Source organism: Bos taurus, chromosome 18 (assembly GCF_002263795.3).
Source record: "Bos taurus isolate L1 Dominette 01449 registration number 42190680 breed Hereford chromosome 18, ARS-UCD2.0, whole genome shotgun sequence".
Lineage (NCBI taxonomy): Eukaryota > Metazoa > Chordata > Mammalia > Artiodactyla > Bovidae > Bos > Bos taurus.
The window spans coordinates 65,309,501-65,330,741 of NC_037345.1; the positions used below are offsets into that span (position 1 = coordinate 65,309,501).

Genomic DNA, 21,241 nt, shown 5'->3' on the forward strand with positions numbered 1-21,241 from the left:
GTTGCCACTTCTTTCTCCAGGGTATTTTCCTAAGCCCAGGATCCAACCCAAGTCTCCTGCAGTGGCAGGAGGGTTCTTTACCACTGAGCCAACAGGGAAGCCCCGCTACTATCTTTAAAGAACTACATAAACATTATTAACTACTTTCTGAAATGCATATTTTGTGACAGTTTTTCTGAGATAATCTCAACTTCACATACAAAATGTTACACCAAGGCTTGCAGAAATAATGATCACTACCTAGAAGATGAGATCCATGGGTTCAGAAACCCTTTTATTTCAGGGTTCAGATGCTCCCTTTTGCACATGCACTCCAACTGAAAATCAAAACTTCTATGTAGTGCCCAAAACAACTTCAGTCTAGTTGCTTTTTGTTTGATTGCTCAGAGGAACTGCATGTATCTGGGGATATGAATAGAAAGTATTACAATAGATAAAAGTGTTCCTCAATGACTGAGAAAATTCCTAATTGTACAGGCAAGAGAGAGGTTTTGTGTAGGACCAGAAGCAGACCTGGTTCTGCTTCTGTGACCCACCATCTGTTCACAAGAAAACCACAGGCTTAATATGAAGTTACTTATGATAGGCCATGACACCAAACCGGGCCTTAATACCTAACCTAATCAACGCTTCAACTTTCTCTGGAAATGTAGCCTTAACTAATCAGTTAAGAATTTTCTGGTTGAAATGAGGACCTATTGTTGCAGGAAGGGGGACCCCTTCCAAGGCCCAAAATTGGGCTCTTGTCTAACACTCGGAAATGAATTGTGCAAGGAGACACATGTGCTAACAAAGCAAGAGATGTTATTGGGAAAGGGCACCCAGGTGAAGAGCAGTAGGTAAGGGAACCCAGGAGAACTGCTCTGCCACATGGTGCACACTCTCGGGTCTTATGGTGATGGAATTAGTTTCCAGGTTATCTTTGGCCAATCATTCTAATTCAGTCTTTTCTGGGGGTGCATGCATCGCTCAGCCAAGATGGATGCTAGCGAGAGGGATTCTGGGAAGTGGACGGACACGCAGTGTCTCCTTTTGATCTTTCCTGAACCCTTCTGGTTGGTGGTGGCTTATTAGTTGCATATTCCTTACCAGGATCTCCTGTCATAAAACAACTCATGCGAATGGTTACCAAACTGCCTAATCAGGGTGGGCGGTTTCAGTCAGCATGCTTCCCCTAATACTACTGTATAGCACATGGACCTCTACTCAGTGTTATGTGCCAGCCTCAATGGGAGGAGTTTTGAGGGGAAATGGAAAAAAGTATATGTGTTGCAGGAAGGAGGACCCCTTCCAGGGCCCAAAACTGGGCTCTTGTCTAACACCCGGAAATGAATTGTCCAAGGAGACACATGTGCTGACAAAGCAAGAGATTTTATTGGGAAAGGGCACCCAGGTGGAGAGCAGTAGGGTAAGGGAACCCAGGAGAGCTGCTCTGCCGCATGGCGCGCAGTCTCGGGTTTTATGGTGATGGGATTAGTTTCCAGGTGGTCTTTGGACAATCATTCTAATTCAGTCTTTCCTGGTGGTGCACGCATTGCTCAAGACGGATGCTAGCGAGAGGGATTCTGGGAAGTGGACGGACACGTACTGTCTCCTTTCAACCTTTCCTGAACTCTTCCGGTTGGTGGTGGCTTATTAGTTCCGTATTCCTTATCAGGATCTCCGGTCATAAAACAACTCATGCAAATGGTTACTATGGTGCCTGGCCAGGGTGGGCGGTTTCAATCAGTGTGCTTCCCCTAACGTAAGTATGGCTGAGTCCCTTCACTGTTCACCTGAAACTACCACAACATTGTTAATCAGTTATACCCTAAAACAAAATAAAAAGTCTAAAGTTTGAAAAAAAAAAAAATTTTCTTGTTGTTACCAATGAAGTAAAATGTCACATGAGGCCCTCTCCAACCCCCTCAAAGGAAGATGAGGTAATCTGGCACCTAGACCCCTTCCATTCTCCATAGGTAGGTTATCTAAGCCTGAAAGCATGCTATTTATTAATGACTTTCTTTTCCTATTTTAAAAAAACGTTTTCCTCTCTGTAGCCCTTCAGAATTCCCCCCTGCTCGCTAGAAGGGTTGATGCTTAATTAGTGAACCAATCAATAAAGACAATTAAACTTTTTAAATTTACCCAGTTGATTTTTTTTTCTTGCCAGTCAGGACCTGAAAGGGATCTTTTCCGTTGTTCCTAGCAATTCACATTGAAACTCACAAAAGCTACAAACATTTAAGAGCAATAACCAATTTTCTAGCAACCCATGGATTCATTTATGCCTGAATGGCTCTATTGAACGATGTCCCTCATACCTCAGTTGTGGATTGAAGCGGAAGACACAACCTAAAAGTTGCAAGTTGTTCTATTTAGGGATGTTACTCACAATTTTAACTCTAGTAACAATCTCTCACACAGGTCTGAGGAACTGCTCCATAGAGGTAAGGGAGAAGCTGGGATATAGAGAAGGCGTTTTTGTTTTGTGTGTGTGTTTTTTTTTTTTTTCCTGGAAAAAACAGGCAGTTGACCATTAAAGGATCACTGATAATCACAAAGAATAGACAACTCAAGTTAATGATTTTAGTGCTTTTCTTCTGTATGTGAGAGGATGCAAGAATCTGGGCTTCTTAACATTAGTCCTTAGATATGCATCTTAACTATTAACGCTCATTGTCCCAGGCACAGAATGCTTCCTGCCTGGCTGCATCCTGATTTCCCCTCAGGGAACACCTTTGGGGAACAGCAGCAGTGGCTGCGGCTTTGTTTCTTTAAGAACTAGAATGGGATCAGGAATGTGGGCAACGTTGCCTGCCCACAGTAACAGAATTTGGAAAAGTCTATTAGACTTGTCCTCTGAGAGCAGGATGAGCTTGGGAGGAGTCTAAATTAATGTCTCTTTACATCTTTAAGGAGTAAAGCTCCTCCCTCTGGGGAGGAGAACCATTTCCCCGCATTCTTCCGGGGAGCTGACAGGAAATGCTCTGCAAGTTAAGGATGGCAAACAGCCTTTCATGGGGTCTCCAGAGCACCCAGAACCACACTACCAGGAAGAGCCTAGGCAGAGCGACACCAGCGTTGAACCAATGAGGGATGAGGATGAAGACTTTCCCCCAGTGAGCATGCGTCAGGGGAGGGATTTCCGGTCTCCTCGCCTAGCGCTCAATTTGCTTAGACCATCCTTTGCTGCAGGGTAGGCTACCGGGAAACCGTTGTGCTCCGTTGGGTATGGTTGTCCTCATGGAATGGTGAGAAGAGAAGGGGACACCCGCCTAGCCAGCCTGGTTGCCCCTTTTTTTGGCGTCTCTCCTGTTGGCTCGCTGGTCGGGGACGGGAGGGTCTGAGAGGAGGCACCAGACCCGGGGTAAGGACCGACACTCCCGTCCCTCGCAAGGCAGAGTCCGATGGCTACGGCGGCGCTGCGGGACCCACCTCAGGTAAACGCTCTTCCTCCCGGCCCTCACCGCCCTCGCCCCGTGCGTGCTAAGTCGCTTCAGTCGTGTCCGACTCTTTGCGACCATATGGACCGTAGCCCTCCATGTCCTCTGTCCATGGATTCTCCAAGCAGGAATACTGGAGGGGGTTGTCATGCCCTACTCCCGGGACCCGACACAGGGATTGAACCCGCGTCTCCTGTGTCTCTTGCATTAGCAGGCGGGTTCTTTTTTTGGGGGGGGGAGGGGTGGGTGGGTGGATGTGGATCCCTAATACATAAGTTGTGCATCAGTTCTAGGGAACAAATGGAGAAGGGACGCTGTTCTTCAGGAATTTAGGGGGGAGGAAGGAGGCAAGTGTGTACAGGCGTATGACATTCAAATAGATAATTTCAGGGTAATTTTCTTAATAACTATATATATAAAGGTTGTTAAGATAGCACTGAAAAAGGACATTGTTTTAAAAGTTCAGGACAGTTTTTTTTGAGTCAGGTTTAGAAAAATGAGAAGTATTTTGCCGAGTGAAGTAAGAAAGAAAATACATCCTGAGCGGAGGGACTGCTGCTGCTGCTGCTAAGTCACTTCAGTCGTGTCCGACTCTGCGACCCCATAGATGGCAGCCCACCAGGATCCCCCGTTCCTGGGATTCTCCAGGCAAGAACACTGGAGTGGGTTGCCATTTCCTTCTCCAATGCAGGAAAGTGAAAAGTGAAAGTGAAATTGCTCAGGCGTGTCCGACTCTTTGTGACCCCATGGACTGCAGCCTACCAGGCTCCTCCGTCCATGGGATTTTCCAGGCAAGAGTACTGGAGTTGGGTGCCATCGCCTTCTCCAGAGCAGAGGGACTAGAATATGTAAATAGCAATGATAGTAACAACGGTCACAAAAATAACAGTAAACACACAGTGCTTACCAAGAACTGTTTTAAACCCTCAATATATGTTATTTAATCTTAATAGTAATCGTGTGAAGTAGGTGATAACTGTTTTATAGAGAAGGAAACTTTAGCACTCTCTCCCCTTCCCTCTCTCTTTCCTCTCCTTAACCCTTCCTATCCTTCACCGTTTTTCTAGTCTCCCGGTCCTGGACGCAAGAATCTGGTCGAAGGGCCCTCAGCCTGAGCTGAGGATTGGAGACTGATCACCTCCTCTTGGCAGAGAACTCAAATTCTGGTTCTGGTCTGGTCTGATTTGTGGTAGGGCTGAGTTCCAGTCCTCCCTTCTCTGGAGGCCCAGGGAAAAGTTCCATAACGCCTGGGTATCTGTAGGTGGCAGGAGACGTCTGTAAGGCCGCCCCTTTCGCCCCCCTCTCCCGCCTCCTCCCCCTTCTTCTTTCAACTTGGCTTCCTTTCCTCCCTTTGAAATCTTTGATGTTAGTACTTGGATCTGAAGTTCTGTGTCTCTATAGGAGGTTTTCTGAGAGACTGTATTCTTGTATTTAAGGGCTTCCTTGGTGGCGCAGAGGTTAAAGCGTCTACTTGCAATGTGGGAGACCTGGGTTTGATCCCTGGATCGGGAAGATCCCCTGGAGAAGGAAATGGCAACCCACTCCAGTATTCTTGCCTGGAGAATCCCATGGACAGAGGAGCTTGGTGGGCTACAGTCCACGGGTCGCAAAGAGTTGGACACGACTGAGCGACTTCACTTCACTATTAAGTATGTTGTAGAGACTCATAGCTGGTGTACAGTACCCTAGAACTTAACCTCAAGCAGTCTGCCTCTTACTCCATGGTGTTGTTCTAAGGAAGGAAAGCAAGAGGCTATATTTAATACATTTTTTTTTTCAGTTCCAAGCTTCAGACATAGAAAAGGCTTTCTGACTTACAACACATTTTAAAATATTTATCTATTTATTTTAATTGGAGGCTAATTACTTTACAATATTGTAATGGTTTTTGCCATACATTCACATGAATCATGTACATGTGTACATGTGTCCCCCATCCTGAATCCTCCCTCCCACCTCCCTCCCCATCCCACCCCTCAGGTCATCCTAGTGCACCAGCCCTGAGCAGGGTGATTCTTTACCACTGTTGCCACCTTGGGAAGGCCACGCTGCACCAGACACTTAAGTCTGGGGCCCATCCTCACTTGCCTGCAGCTCAGGCCCCAGGATTCAGGATGGTGAAGCGGTCATCAGGTCATTTCTGACCACATGGTGGCTAGTGGGAGAGCGTGACAGACAGAGGGACCCCGAAATGCAGAGGCTTGTAGGTCAGACTAGCCGGAATCCTGGTACAACTTCTCTGTTTTCCTTTAGAAGCCAGATGTGGTCAGGCCAGAGTCAGGCTTGCAGTGTTGCTGCCTGAGAAATTGGCAATTTGTTATACAAGTAATGAGAGGTTTGAATTGCAGGTAGGAGGTAGTCTTACCAAAATCAAAAGACACTCCAACTAGTTGCAGAGAAGAGAACAGACTATAGAAGTAAACAGGGGAGGGGTAGCAGGAGGCATGGAATGATTAATTGCGGTAGCCTAACAGTTAGAACTGGACATGGAACATCAGACTGGTTCCAAATAGGAAAAGGAGTACATCAAGGCTGTATATTGTCACCCTGCTTATTTCACTTATATGCAGAGTACATCATGAGAAATGCTGGACTGGAAGAAGCACAAGCTGGAATCAAGATTGCCGGGAGAAATATCAATAACCTCAGATATGCAGATGACACCACCCTTGTGGCAGAAAGCGAAGAGGAACTAAAAAAGCCTCTTGATGAAAGTGAAAGAGGAGAGTGAAAAAGTTGGTTTAAAGCTCAACATTCAGAAAATGAAGATCATGGCATCCGGTCCCATCACTTCAAGGGAAATAGATGGGGAAACAGTGGAAACAGTGTCAGACGTCATTTTTTGGGCTCCAAAATGACTGCAGATGGTGACTGCAGCCATGAAATTAAAAGACGCTTACTCCTTGGAAGGAAAGTTATGACCAACCTAGATAGCATATTCAAAAGCAGAGACATTACTTTACCAACAAAGGTCCGTCTAGTCAAGGCTATGGTTTTTCCTGTGGTCATGTATGGATGTGAGAGTTGGACTGTGAAGAAGGCTGAGCGCTGAATAATTGATGCTTTTGAACTGTGGTGTTGGAGAAGACTCTTGAGAGTCCCTTGGACTGCAAGGAGATCCAACCAGTCCATTCTGAAGGAAATCAGCCTGGGATTTCTTTGGAAGGAATGATGCTAAAGCTGAAACACCAGTACTTTGGCCACCTCATGCAAAGAGTTGACTCATTGGAAAAGACCCTGATGCTGGGAGGGATTGGGGGCAGGAGGAGAAGGGGACGACAGAGGATGAGATGGCTGGATGGCATCACTGACTCGATGGACGTGAGTCTGAGTGAACTCTGGGAGTTGGTGATGGACAGGGAGGCCTGGCGTGCTGCGATTCATGGGGTCGAAAAGAGTCAGACACGACTGAGCGACTGAACTGAACTGAATTGAGTATTCATGGACCAGAGGGACTGCCCTCGATGTCTCAGGAATTCTGGATCCATTTTTGGAGACAGGCCAAGCCAAATTTGGGGTCTTGTTGGTGCCAGAAAGGAAGTAGCGATGGATGACCTTCAGGGTTTTGACCCTAGTAGATGAAGGGATGGAAGGCCCATCAACTGGATGGGGACCTTAACAGCAGATTAATTTTCCTTGGAAATATTATGTTTGTTTTCGCTCTGTTAAGAGTCTGAGATGTTTCAGAGAAGACTGAGTGTAGGCAACAAGTGGGCAGTTGACTAGGCAGGTCTGGAAAACTGGGAAGGTGTTCAGGAATGGAAATTCTCAAAAGTGATGACCGTTGTGTGGAGCAGCGTGGAGCTGTGGATCACATTTAGGAGGGGATGCAGGTTATAGTAGGCATGATATTAGTTGGTCAGAAAGATGGGTGTGTCCTGAGAAGTGGTTCTTTTGCTCAGGGCCTGGATATGTTTGTGGGATGAGTGGAGGAAAAATGGCTGAGGAGACCCAGGAGTAATTGAGACAAGAAGGCAGTGAGGCTGGGGCTACTGCTTATTTAATACTATATGGCTTCTTCAGGATTTTGTGATGAATTTTGATGGGATCTGGGATGTTTTAGTCTTGCTAGTGGATAAGGTCTGGGGCAGATGTCATTTATGAGTCACTACATCTGGCTTAAAACTCAACATTCAGAAAACTAAGATCATGGCATCCAGTCCCATCACTTTATGCCAAATAGATGGGGAAACAATGGAAACAGTGACAGACTTTATTTTCTTGGACTCCAAAATCACTGCAGATGGTGACTGCAGCCATGAAATTAAAAGATGCTTGCCCCTTGGAAGGAAAGCTATGACCAACCTAGACAGCATATCAAAAAGCAGAGACATTACTTTGCCAACAAAGGTCGATCTAGTCAAGGCTATAGTTTTTCCAGTAGTCATGTATGGATGTGAGAGTTGGGCTATAAAGAAAGCTGAGCAATGAAGAACTGATGCTTTTGAACTGTGGTGTTGGAGAAGACTCTTGAGAGTTCCTTGGACTGCAAGGAGATAAAACCAGTTAATCCTTAAAGAAATCAGTCCTGACTATTCATTGGAGGGACTGATACTGAAAATCCAATGCTTTGGCCACCTGATGCGAAGAACTGACTGACTGGAAAAGACCCTGATGCTGGAAAAGATTGAGGTGGGAGGAGAAGGGGATGACAGAGGATGAGATGGTTGGATGGCATCACCAACTCAAAGGACGTGAGTTTGAGTCCACTCTGGGAGTTGGTGATGGACAGTAAAGCCTGGTGTGCTGTAGTCCATGAGGTCGTGAAGAGCTGGACACGACTGAACGACTGAACTGAACTGAAGTGATGTCTTGTGGGGAGATTTTTAGGGCTGGGTTTTTTACAAAGGTTGAGTGGAGAGACAAGTGTGATGGTTGAAAGGGCAATGCTGGCAGTAAAGAAGTTGAAGAAAGCTGTGGAGATGTGAAATTCACGTCTGGTTTTAGGGTGGCAAATATGGAAGGAAGGACTGGTGGCAGGTGGTGAGATTGCAGGTCAAGCCCAGAGTTCAGATGGCATCTGTGTGCACCACCACCCCTTCCACCTAGTGACTGCTGAGGGCTGAACACAGTGGTTAATGGGTTGTGAGGAGACAGTGGCCTCTGTTGCACCAGGGCCTGGCATCTTCCCTCAGGTTGGGAGCTCTGGTGGAGAATATCTGGAATAGATTTGTGCAGACATGGATTGTGGGTTCTCAGAGGGATAATGTTCAAGCTTTCATCTGTCCCCTTCATGACAGGGTGGTGTGACCTTTCCAGATATTGCTGTGCGCTTCTCCCAGAGGGAATGGAGACTCCTTGATGAGACTCAGAGACTCCTGTATCTGGATGTGATGCTGGAGAACTACACACTTATATCCTCACTGGGTAAGACTCAACCTCCCCAGTGACCTGAGCTGGGCTCTGTATCCTGCCTCATCCCACCTTTCTGAAGGAGGTGCTCTGGCCTCACGTGGTATAGGCACTGCTGGTTTCCCCAGTTTTCTGTATAGTTGGGGTAGGTAGAAGGCTGGGGTGTTGGCACTGCCCTCTTTTCTCTCCAACCCCAATCTTTGCTGTACTAAACTCTCATAGGGCAAGTGATTTGGTTATACATATATATGTATACATCCATGTGTTTTCAGTTCTTTTCTGTTAAATAGTTTACTGTAAGTTATTGAATATGGTTCCCTGTGCTATACAGTACATCATTGTTTATTGTATACATGGTAGTGTGCATCTGTTAATCCCATACTCCCAGTTTATCCCTCCCTCACTTCTGCTTTGGTAAACATGAGTTTGTTTTATCTGAGTCTGTGTATATTTTGTAAATAAAGTTCATTCGTACTTTTTTTTTTTAGATTCTACATATAAGTGACATCACATATATTTGTTTTTCTCTGACTTACTTCACTTAGTATGATAACTTCTAGGTTCATCCATGTTGCTGCAAATAGCATTATTTCATTCTTTTTATGACTAGTATGTAATACCCAGCCCCCCCTCGACCCACTGCTCCCAGACACACCTCACACCTTGAGGCTTTGGGATCTTAGTTCCCTGGCCAGGGATTGAACTTAGGCCCCAGCAGTGAAAGTGCCCAGTCCTAACTACTGGACCTCCAGGGCATTCGCTGTAATTGCTTTTTGACCATTTTATTATAATATGCTTCAAGGAAGTTTTTGATTGAACCTGTGAGCCTCATGTATCTGGATGTGTACTCTTTTCTCTCTAGTTAGAAAGTTTTCAATCATTGTTTCTTTAAATGTGCTTGCTACCCCTTTCTCTCTGTCTGCTCTTTCCAGGACTCTGAAAATACAAATAGTGTTTTGCTTTTTGTTTCATAATCCGTGTATGCTTTCTTCACTTCATCTTTGTCTCTCTTTTCTCCTCACTGGATAATTAGAACACCTGTTTTCAAGTTCCTAGACTTATTTTGCTTAATAAAATTTGGCTATTGGTACTGTCTTCATTGTGCTTTATTTCATTGTATTCTTCAGCAGCAGAACTTCTGTTTGGGTCCATTTGTTTGTTTGCTTTCTTTTTTAAAACACATTTTTATTTGGGTAGTTTTGGCTATGCGGGTCTTTGTTGCAGTGAGCGGGGACTGCTCTTCCTTGTGGTGTGTAGGTTTCTCATTGCAGTGGTTTCTTTTCTTGTGGAGCACAGACTTTAGGAGCATGGGCTCAGTAGTTGTGCAGGGGCTCAGTTGCTACAGGCCATGTATAATCTTCCTGGACCAGGGATCTTTGACAGGTGGACTCTTAAAGACTGGACCACCAGGGAAGCTCTTGTTTGTTTCTTTTAAATGAGTGTCATGATTGTATTACTAAGGTAAACATAATGCCCAACAGATGAAGGTAATTTTATCAACTCAGAGTTTTTGCAAGTACGTGAAATTTCCATTTTTATTGTATGGTTTTCTCAGACTAGTCAGAGCATTTCTTAATTATATTCCAGTGTAGCTGCTTTGGAATGATTTTCAATAGCCATAACATAAGAATGTACCAAGGACTTTCAATCTAAACAGAATTCCAAGTGACTGAATTTTAGTTAAACAAGGTAAGAAATAGGGAGGCTCAACAGGGAGGGGATATTCGTATACATATGGCTAATTTACTTTGTTGTACAGTAGAAATTAACACAACATTGGGAAACAATTACTCCCCCCAAAAAGATTGATAATATCATCAGATTATTGATACTACCCCTTTTCAACAGATATTTATACTCTTCTAATACACCAGTTATATGTTTGAACATTCAAAACACAAAGACAGCACAAAAAGACAATAAAAGTTTAAGCCCATAGTCATAATTTTTTGATAGAAACTTAATTATCTTTCCTGCAAATCAACTGGGTCTCCCATATTTCCATCTAGTTTTCACTTAGTTAAAAATAGATGCCTAAGGGATATACATTGCAAAGAAACAGGAAAACAATAGAATGGGAAAGACTAGAGATCTCTCTTCAAGAAAATTAGAGATACCAAGGGAACATTTCATGCAAAGATGGGCTCAATAAAGGACAGAAATGACGTGGACCTAACAGAAGCAGAAGATATTAAGAAAAGGTGGCAAGAATACACGAAAGAACTATACAAGAAAGATCTTCATGACCCAGGTAACCACGATGGTGTGATCACTCACCTAGAGCCAGACATCCTGGAATGTGAAGTCAAGTGGGCCTTAGGAAACATCACTATGAACAAAGCTAATGGAGGTGATGGAATTCCAGTTGGGCTATTTCAAATTCTGAAAGATGATGCTGTGAAAGTGCTGCATTCAACATGCTAATAAATCTGGAAAACTCAGCAATGGCCACAGGACTGGAAAAGGTCAATTTTCATTCCAGTCCCAAAGAAAGGCAATGCCAAAGAATGTTCAAACTACTGCACAATTGCACTCATCTCACACCCTAGCAAAGTAATGCTGAAAGTTCTCCAAGCAAGGCTTGAACAGTACATGAACTTCCAGATGTTCAAGCTGGATTTAGGAAAGGCAGAGGAAGCATAGATCAAATTGCCAACATCTGTTGGATCATAGAAAAAGCTAGAGAATTCCAGAAAAACATCTACTTTTGCTTCATTGACTATGCCAAAACCTTTAACTGTGTGGATCACAACAAACTGTGGAAAATTCTTCAAGAGATGGGAACCCAGACCGCCTTACCTGCCTCCTGAGAAATCTGTATGCAGGTCAAGAAGCAACAGTTAAAACCAGACATGGAACAACGGACTGGTTCCAAGTTGGAAAAGGAGCACATCAAGGCTGTATTCTGTCACTCCGCTTATTTAAATTCTATGCAGATTACATCATGCAAAATACCAGGATGGATGAAACACAAGCTGGAATCAAGATCGCCGGGAGAAATATCAGTAACTTCAGATATGCAGATGATATACCACCATTATAGCAGAAAGAGAAGTGGAACTGAGGAGCCTCTTTATGAAAGTGAAAGAGGAGAGTGAAAAGATGGCTTAAAACTCAGCATTCAAAAAACAAAGATCATAGCATCAGGTCCCATCACTTCATGGCAAATAGATGGGGAAACTAGAAACAGTGACAGACTTTATTTTTTGCGGCTCCAAAATCACTGCAAATGATGACTGCAGCCATGAAATTAAAAGACGCTTGCGAAGCTATGACCAACCTAGACAGCGTATTAAAAAGCAGAGACCTTACTTTGCTAACAAAGGTGCATCTAGTCAGAGCTATGGTTTTTCCAGGAGTCATGTGTGGATGTGAGAGTTGGACCATAAGGAAAGCTGAGCACTGAAGAATGGATGCTTTTAAACTGTGGTGTTGGAGAAGACTCTTAAAAGAGTCCCTTGGACTGCAAGGGGATCAAACCAGTCAATCCTAAGGGAAATCAGTCCTGAATATTCATTGGAAGGACTGATGCTGAAGCTGAAGCTCCAATACTTTGGCCACCTGGTGCAAAGAACTGACTCACTGGAAAAGACCCCGATTCTGGAAAAGACTGAAGGCAGGAGGAGAAGGGGATGACAGAGGATGGGGTAGTTGGATGGCATCACTGACTCAATGGACACGAATTTGAACAGGCTCCGGGAGTTCATGATGGACAGGGAAGCCTGACATGCTGCAGTCTATGGGGTCACAGAGTCAAACATGACTGAGTGACTGAATTGAACTGAAGGCGTATACTTCATATATATACCATCTTGGTTCTCATAACTTTAGTTTTTCAAGTTTTTAATACCCATAGAAGTCCAAAGGTGTAAGAATACATAAACTGTTCTGGTAATAGGTAAGAGCAGACTGTAAAAGCATAAGTTGTTTGTGCTATTTCAGCATAGTAGAATGTTTTATTTTGGAGACCAAGTAGAATAATTCTGCTAAAGGATCAGTGCAATAAGGACAGTCAATGTAAAAACAGCCTTTCCCATGTATTAGTTGACACTCTACTGGTATTAAGAGGATATAGTTGTTTTGTGTCTGCATGAAAGTGTTTGATTATAAATATATGTAATGATCTTGTATTGTTCCATTTCTTATTTTGATATGTCTTAGCTCCCTGTTGTATCATATTAAGAATCCCATCAATGATGTGATAGGGATTTCCCACATATTCATTTATCAATTTATCTGTTGATTCTTCACATCTATGGGCCTTTTTGGAGAGTGGGCATACCAGAAGCTCCAATATCACTGGTTGAAAGTGTGGGGCGATTCTTCAGTCCTGTTCCTCTCAGCCAACCTTCATGAGTTCAGTGAGTGCCGGTATCGTTAGTCACTTAGTTGTGTCCGACTCTTTACGACCCCATGAACTGTAGCCCACCAAGCTCCTCTGTCCATGGAATTCTCCAGGCAAGAATACTGGAGTGGGTTGCCATTTCCTTCTCCATGGGATCTTCCCAACCCAGGGACTGAACCCAGGTCTCTCGCATTGGAGGCAGAATCTTTACTGACCGAGCCACCAGTGAAGACCTGCTTTTTCATTTTTGTCTCTTTGTTAAACAACTTGTTTTGTTTATATATTGTTTACCTTACTTTGTTGAATTGTTGCTTTGTTGTTGCTTCACTGAACTGTGGTCAAACAATTATTTTGAACTCTTTGACCCTTTGTAAGTCTCCATTTCCTTGAGTGTGGTTTCTGATAAATTATGGTATTTCTGTATTGGTTTCACGTTTCTTTGATTTTTTGTGTGTTTCCTGTAGCCTTGCATTTCTTTACGCTGATTTGATGGTTTAGTCATTTCTTCCAGGCTTCACATTACAGTTTTTGGTGTGGGAAGGTCTCAATCTGTGGTGGGTTCAAGTTTGGGCTGTGGCCATTCTGGCTCTGTGGAAGACCCAATTAGGTTGTTCTCTGTGCAGCTTCTTCACCTGAAGTCAGTGTCAGTAAAGATAATCAAGATTCCTCAATCAGCAAAGCTGAGGGTGTCCAAAGTGGTGGAGAAGGCTGCTAGCAAACTCCTGATCTCTTTTTCTCCCAGAGGACTTTGTCACCAGGGGATCCTTCTTGGTGCCCTATCGACTGTTGGGTACCTGATTGGTTGTAGTAGCACTGGTGTCTGAGGTGTGTGCATCTGTTGAGGATCCACAGACCTGGGGTGTTGTATACAGGCACTTTTGGAGTGACAGTGGTTCTGGGGTCTGGGTGATTGGATAGCCTCAGCAGCCTTGGCTTTTGTTTGAGATATGTGGCTGTGCAGGGAGCAGCCATGGAATCTGCCTGGCTGCACATGTAGACAGTGGCTGTGGTTCTGTCAAACTGGCATGTCTATAGCGAAGTTGTTTCTAGTGCCTGAGACACAGAAGTACATGGTGTAGTGGTGGAGTCAGGGTCTGAAATGCTGGCACAGGTTTAGGGGGTGTGGCAGCCCTGCTTCTGAATCAGCACAACAGCTCCTGCCGAGGGTGTTAACCAGTAGCTTCATACTCACCAGGGTATCCACTCTGACCATGAGTGTCAGATAATTCAGTGGCAAAAGTTCCAGTGTCCTCTGTAGAGCAGGCAGCTATGTCTTCTGCAGCAGAGGCCACTGGGACTCCAGTGGCCCCTGCCCTGTGGCTGAGAGAAATAGGTCAGTGGCAGCCCAGCCCTCATTTCCTAGTCATTTCCAGATGTCTCTTTTAAGACACTTTCCAGTGATCCTTTCTGTGTGCTTCTTCCTTTTATTATGTTTCACTGTAGTGGTGGTGGTGGTGGTGTTCAACAGTTAGGTTGTGTCCTACTCTTTACAACCTCCTGGACTGCAGCACTGCAGACTCATCTGTCTTTCACTGTCTTCCGGAGTTTGCTCAAATTCATGTCCATTGAGCCAGTGATGCTATCTAACCATCTTATCTTCTGCTGCCCCTTTCTCCTTTTGCCTTCAATTTTCCCCATCATCAGGGTCTTTTCCAGTGAGTTGGCTCTTCGTATCAGGTGGCCAAAGTATTAGAACTTCAGCTTTAGCATCAGTCCTTCCAATGAGTATTCAGGGTTGATTTCCTTTAGGATTGACTAGTTGGATCTTCTTGCAGTCCACAGTATTCTCAAGAGTATTCTCCAACACAATTCAAAAGCGTCAGTTCTTTGGCACTCAGCCTTCTTTATGGCTCAACTCTCACTTCCATACATGAATATAAGAGTCCGTTCTTCACTGGACTCCTGTGTCTTCCAAGGCTGATTAATGTCCTTCATGGATAGCTGTTTATTTTTCATTGGTAGTGAAGGGTGGTATCTCCTATTCTACTATTTTATTGATGTCACTCAACTTGTGCTCTTTCCTGGGTCTGCTGTAATGCTGAGTTGCTCTGGAACACTACTAGCCTTTCTGTGTTTCTTTTTTTTTTTCCCTTCAGTGCTCCATGTACCCAGTAATTGCGGTTATGACTTTCTTAGGGAAAGGAATCCTTTGTGCATAATGGGATGGACATGACTCTAGCTATGGCATGGTGAGCTCAGTGGGCCTGGTCCTGCTGAATTATAGCTGGGGAGACTGTGACATCAGGGCATTGTTAAAAATATACCAGGAAACTGTCTTTGTTCAATGAAAACTTTGGTACTATTGCCAGTGACCACACCCCATTTCTACCTTTACTCCTCCGCTGTTGACTTTTTGCTGACCTGTCATTTCTGTTACTTTGTCATTTCTGCTATGACTTCCAGCACAGGGATCAGCTCCACCTCTCTGGACTCAACATCTTACCTCTTTCTCTTACCACGCTTTCTCTATTACTCTCTGAACTTTGCCCATCGTGCATCATGCTGTGAGGTGTGAATATATCCTTAAATTGACCTTGAAGAGCAAATGATTTGTGATTCTGTTTTTGTGGCTGTGATCACACCCTTCTACTGAGCTTCACATCAGTAGTAGAAAAGGTCCTACAGGAAGCTGTGGGCAGAGAAACAAGCACTAGACCCTGCTTCTTTTCCTTGTGTCACACTCTATTTTTGTATCCTTTTCTTGTTGAGATCTCCACCAGTTTCAGTCCCAGTAATGCACAGCAGCTGCTGCTTAAACTGATTTCCAACTCCCTAGTCTTTAAAAGTATCCCATTTCTTTGAAGGTCATTCTTATATGAAATGGCTATACATTTATGGTGAACTAGCTCCCTCCCTATGAAGTCAACGTGCACTTCACTAGTGTTTCTTTGCATTCAGGTTGCTGCTGTGGAGCAGAAGGTGGGGAGACACCCTGTGAAAAAACTGTTCCTATAGGAGTCTCATGGACTGGATCTCCCACAGCAACTCCATTTTCTCAGAAGACCCATCCCTGTGAGAAGTGTAGTACAGTCTTGAGATATGTTTTCCAGTTGGTGGAGCAGCAGGGAACACAATACAGCCAAAAACTGTTGAGGTGTGGGGCGTGTGCAAAAAAATTTTATATGTCTTTGAGAAGCTGTGTCCATGAGGCTTTATCTTTTAAGAGCCCCAGATTCCATGTGTCAGGGAAGCCTCTTACTTCTGGGAAAATTCTGGCCAGCGTGGGATATCTGCAGGCCACTTATACTGTGGAGAAGCTGAATACAGTCACCCAGTGCAGATCAACTTCACCAAGCAGAAATCATACCTCCGGAAATTGCGAGAAAGCCTTCAGCTCTGAACACACACTTGTTCAGGACTGGAGTGTCTACACTGAAAGGCCATGTTTTGTGTGCAGGGAATGCGGGAAAACATTCAGGTACAAATCAACGTTTATTATCCACCAGAGAGTTCATCCTGGGGAAAGACTTCATTTGTTTATCAAAAGTGGCAAATCTTTTAGACAAAACTCAACTGTCAGTCAGGATCAAAAAATTTATATTCGTTCAGGATCAGAGGAGTGCAGCAAATGTGGGAAATCCTTAAGCCACAAATCAGTCCTCGTTTCTCCCCAGAGATTGCACAATGGAGAGAATAGTTCTGTGTGCAGTGACTGTGCAGAGTCTTTTTATGACAGCTTTGTGTTCATTGGACATAAGAGAGTATTTTCTGGAGAACGTCCTTATAGGTGTAGTGACTGTGTGAAATCTTTTACATGTAGATCTGCCCTCATTTATCATCAGAGATCTCACACAGGAGAAAGACCTTATGACTGTAGTGAATGTGGGAAATCCTTTACCACTAACCGCATCCTCCGATCTCATCAGAGATCTCACACTGGAGAAAGGCCTTATAAATGCAGTGAATGTGGAAAATGCTTCACCTCTAACTTCAAACTCCGTAATCATCAGAGATCTCACACAGGAGAAAAGCCTTATAAATGCTATGAATGTGGGAAATCTTTTACCTCTACCAATTCTTTCCGATATCATCGGAGATCTCACACAGGAGAAAAGCCTTATAAATGTTATGAATGTGGGAAATCTTTTACCTCTACCGGTGCTCTCCAATATCATCAGAGATCTCATACTGGAGAAAGGCCTTACAAATGCAGTGAATGTGGGAAATCTTTTATGTCTAGATCCTCATTCATTTGTCATAATAGATCTCACACAGGAGAAAGACCTTACAAGTGCAGTGAATGTGAGAAATCTTTTACCTCTAGGCCTTCCCTCAGATATCATCAGAGATCTCATGCAGGAGCAAGGCCTTATAAGTGCAATGAATGTGGGAAATCTTTTCTTACTAACTCCCATCTCCATCGTCATCAGAGAGTTCACACTGAAGAAAGGCCTTATGCGTGTGGTGAGTGTGGAAAATCTTTTGCCAGTAGCACTAGTCTCCGTCTTCATGAAGGCACTCACACTGAAAGGCCTATTGAGTGCAGTGAATGTGGGAAATCTTTTTTTAATCCTGTTGTTTTTCATTACCATCAGAGAATTCATTCTAGTGAATGGCCATATAGGTGCGGTGAGTGTGGGAAATCTTTTACCTCTAAATTCAACTTTCGTTATCATCAGGGGATTCATTCTGGAGACAGGTCTTATGTAAGGTGCAATGAATGCAAGAAATCATTTACGACTATCAGTTCTCTCCGTAATCATCAGAGAGTTCATTCTGGAGAAAGACCTTATGAGTGCAGTGAATGTGGAAAATCTTTCATGTATAGGTCGGCCCTCAAGTGTCATCAGAAATCACATGCAAGGGAAAGGCCTTTTGAGTGTAGTGAATGTGGGAAATCCTTTCTCTTTAGGAGTACCTTAATTGAACACCAAAGAGTTCACACAGGGAAAAGTGCTTATGTGTGTACTGAGTGTGGGAAATCTTATAATAGTAAGTGTAGGTTTATTGAACACCAGAGTATTCACAAAGGTGAAAGGCGTTATGAATGCAGGGAATGTGGAAAATCTTTTAACTTTAACTCTGCCTTGTACTATCATAAGAAAACTCACGCTGGAGAAAAGCCTTACAAATGCATTGAATGTGGAAAATCTTTTATTACTAATTACCTCCTCCGTGTTCATCAGAGAGCCCACACTGGAGAAAAGCCTTTTGAGTGCAGTGAATGTGGGAAATCTTATACCCTTAATTACTACCTTCGTTGTCATCTTAAAGTTCATACTGGAGAAAGGCCTTACAAATGCACCAAATGTGGGAAATCTTTTACCACTAGTTACCAGCTCCGTATACATCTGAGAAGTCACACTGGAGAAAAGCCTTATGAGTGCAGTGAATGTGGGAGATCCTTTAGCAGCAAATCTGGCCTCTGTTATCATCAGAGTGCTCACACTGGAGAAAGGCCTTATGAGTGTGGTGATTGTGGGAAAACCTTTGTCCAGAGAAATCATCTCATTATACACCAGAGAGCTCACACTGGAGAAAGGCCTTATAAGTGCAGTGAATGTGGGAAATCTTTCACTCGTGGCAACAGCCTCTATTACCATCAGAAAGTTCACCGTGGAGAAAGGCCTTTTAAATGTAGTGAATGTGGGAAATCTTTTATTAACACCACTAAACTGCACTGTCATAAGAAAGCTCACACTGGAGAAAGGCCTTAGGAATGCACTAAATATAGGAAATCTTTTACGAGCAAATCACTTTGAACATTTGAGAGTTTACCCTACAGGAAGTCATAAATGTGCAGTGAATGTGCAATTTCCTTGTTGAGTTTAGGGACACTGGAGGAAATTGAGGGGCCATTGGTCTGAATTGAATCTCATTTCAAGTGTTTCTGAGAGCAGCATGAATCTTTATTCCTTATTCAGATTAAAGATTATAGGGTATTGAGGCACTGTTGAAAAGTATGTATTCTCCAAGTCTAAAAGAACCTGATGTGTTTCCTGATGTCCACAAATCTTTGAGCTAATCTCATTATTTGTACAATCTCATTATTTGTATGACAACTGGGTCCAAGGGAAACCACAATTGGTACAGAAACTCTGGTTTAATAGGGAGTGGGGGGAAATTGCAGGCAACTTGATGGAATGTGCCTCTCCTTAAAGTGCATCCTGATGTTTATATGACATTGACTGTGCAGTATCAGTTTATCTGCTGATTCTAGTGAATTTTACTTTAAGGACCTTACTGCAGAGGCAGGAAAGGAAAAGGGGATGTGACTCTTGTGATCTAGGCAGCATTCCTGCTGACTCAGGCAGAAACCCTAACCCCATCTTCGCTACCACTGATAGAAGACTGATCTCCAGAGAACATGAGGAGTGTGTTGGTGGGTTCAGCATACAGTTGCAGAACCTTTTTTTTCCAAAGAGTAGGACATAAAGGTTTTTTTCATTTTGAGCCAATCTTTAAAGCTATATCAAAGTATAATTTACATGCACCAAACTTCAGCCATGAAGTCAGACCATTGTTTCTTGGCGGGAAACCAATGACAAATCTAGACGGTGTCCTGAAAATCAGAGACATTGCTCTGCCGACAAAGATTTGTATAGCCAAGGCTATGGTGTCCCCAGTGGTCACTTACGGTTGTGAGAGCTGGACCATAAAGAAGGCAGAATGCCAAGGAATTGATGACTTCAAAATGTGGTGCTAGAGAAGACTCCTGAAAGTCCTTTTACAGCAAGGAGATCCAACCTTGAATATTAACTGGAAGGACTGATGCTGAAGCAAGTTTTCACCTAGGTATGAACCTCTTGAGTCCTAATAATGCCCATATCTGTTAATGGTATGTTTATCTCTCCTTGCCCTTCCCACCTTTCCAATAACCATTGGTGCACTTTCCCTTAGAATAGATAATATGTGCATTTTCTTGAATTTATCTGATTGGAGTCATAAATGGCTTACTATTTTTGTTTTCCTTTGTTTCATAATTGTTTCAGATTCATCCATGATATATATAAATATCTCATTTCTTTAGTTTTTGGTGAGTAGCGTTCTTATATTTAGATGTACAACTGTTTATCCATTCATCTTTTTCTTAGCGTTTAGGTTATTTCTAGGTTTTCATTCTTGAAAATAAAGCTGCTGTAAACACTTGTGTCAGTTCTTTATGTGGATGTATGTTCCTTTTATTGATAACTCAGGGGAATGTCTGGGTCACTTTGGTAGATAAATTTTAACACCTGATGAAACTAAGAAACTCATTTAAAATGACTGTCCCCCTTTGCATTTCCATCTGCATTGTAGGAGTTCCAGTTTCTCAACATCTGTACCAGTCATTAATATCAGTCCTTTTAATAAGTGAGTAGTGCTATCTCAGTGAGCTTTCAATTGGTTTTACTACATTTCCCTAGAGATTCATGATTTTGAGCATTTTTAATGTGCTGTTTACCAGCTGTATATCTTCTGTATAATTGCTGATTGTATCATTTGCCTTTTTTAATATGTATCATCCCTGTTCCCATCACTTAAGTCTAGGCATTCAGTGAAACAATAAACCTAGCCCTGCTTTGTAGCTTTTGCCAATTTTAAAAATTCTTAGGTTGTGAAAGTGGGATGTACTCAGGGAAGCAGCTGATAAATTCTGCTTGGGTCCTCTGGGTGTTCGGTGGAAAACTAAACTTAGCATCCAGTTTCTTATGTTGTTCAGTCACTCAGTCGTGTCCAACTCCGAAACCCCATGAAGTGCAGGACACTAGGCTTCCCTGTCTCACCATCTCCTGATATGGGCTTCTTACACTCTAAATGCTCTCTTCAAGGTTCTTGTCATCTTTCTCTGTAATTAATAACTCATGGCATCAGGTATTTTCCCTACGTGAAGTTCACCAACACTTGGGATGTTTTTCAAAGGCTCCAGTTGGTTGATTGGGCTACTGTGGGTCTCTCCATCCCTGGTGAGACTTCTCAGGAAATCTAGAGCATAGGAAGTTCCCCAACAGAACCTGGTGTGGCCTTTTTGTCCAAGGCCCACATTCTCCAAACCACTGGCCATGTTTGATTGGAGGTGGCATCTCAGGAGAGGGAAAGGGGTGAGCCAGGTATGGTGCAGAGCAGGAGGTGGCAGGAAGGTAGTGGTGGTAATGGGGACCCAGGAGAAACCTAGGTGTGTTGGCACCCACTAAGGGAA

The 21,241-nt window shown here is 43.5% G+C and overlaps 1 protein-coding gene across 2 annotated transcripts; it reads left to right on the top strand.

Moving 5' to 3' along the window:
- Positions 1-2,969: 2,969 nt before the first annotated feature.
- LOC100139325 (zinc finger protein 850) lies at positions 2,970-20,885 on the top strand. 2 transcript variants are annotated; one of them, XM_059877282.1, is made up of 3 exons: positions 2,970-3,422; positions 5,996-8,792; positions 16,021-20,885. In XM_059877282.1, exons 2-3 carry the CDS (start codon positions 8,759-8,761, stop codon positions 18,777-18,779), a joined length of 2,793 nt encoding a protein of 930 aa, XP_059733265.1. In that variant the 5' UTR covers positions 2,970-3,422; positions 5,996-8,758; the 3' UTR covers positions 18,780-20,885. The 2 variants fall into 2 exon arrangements, with proteins under 2 accessions (XP_059733265.1, XP_005219882.1); XM_005219825.5 differs by having other exon boundaries at positions 8,666-8,792.
- The last annotated feature ends 356 nt before the right edge of the window (positions 20,886-21,241 follow it).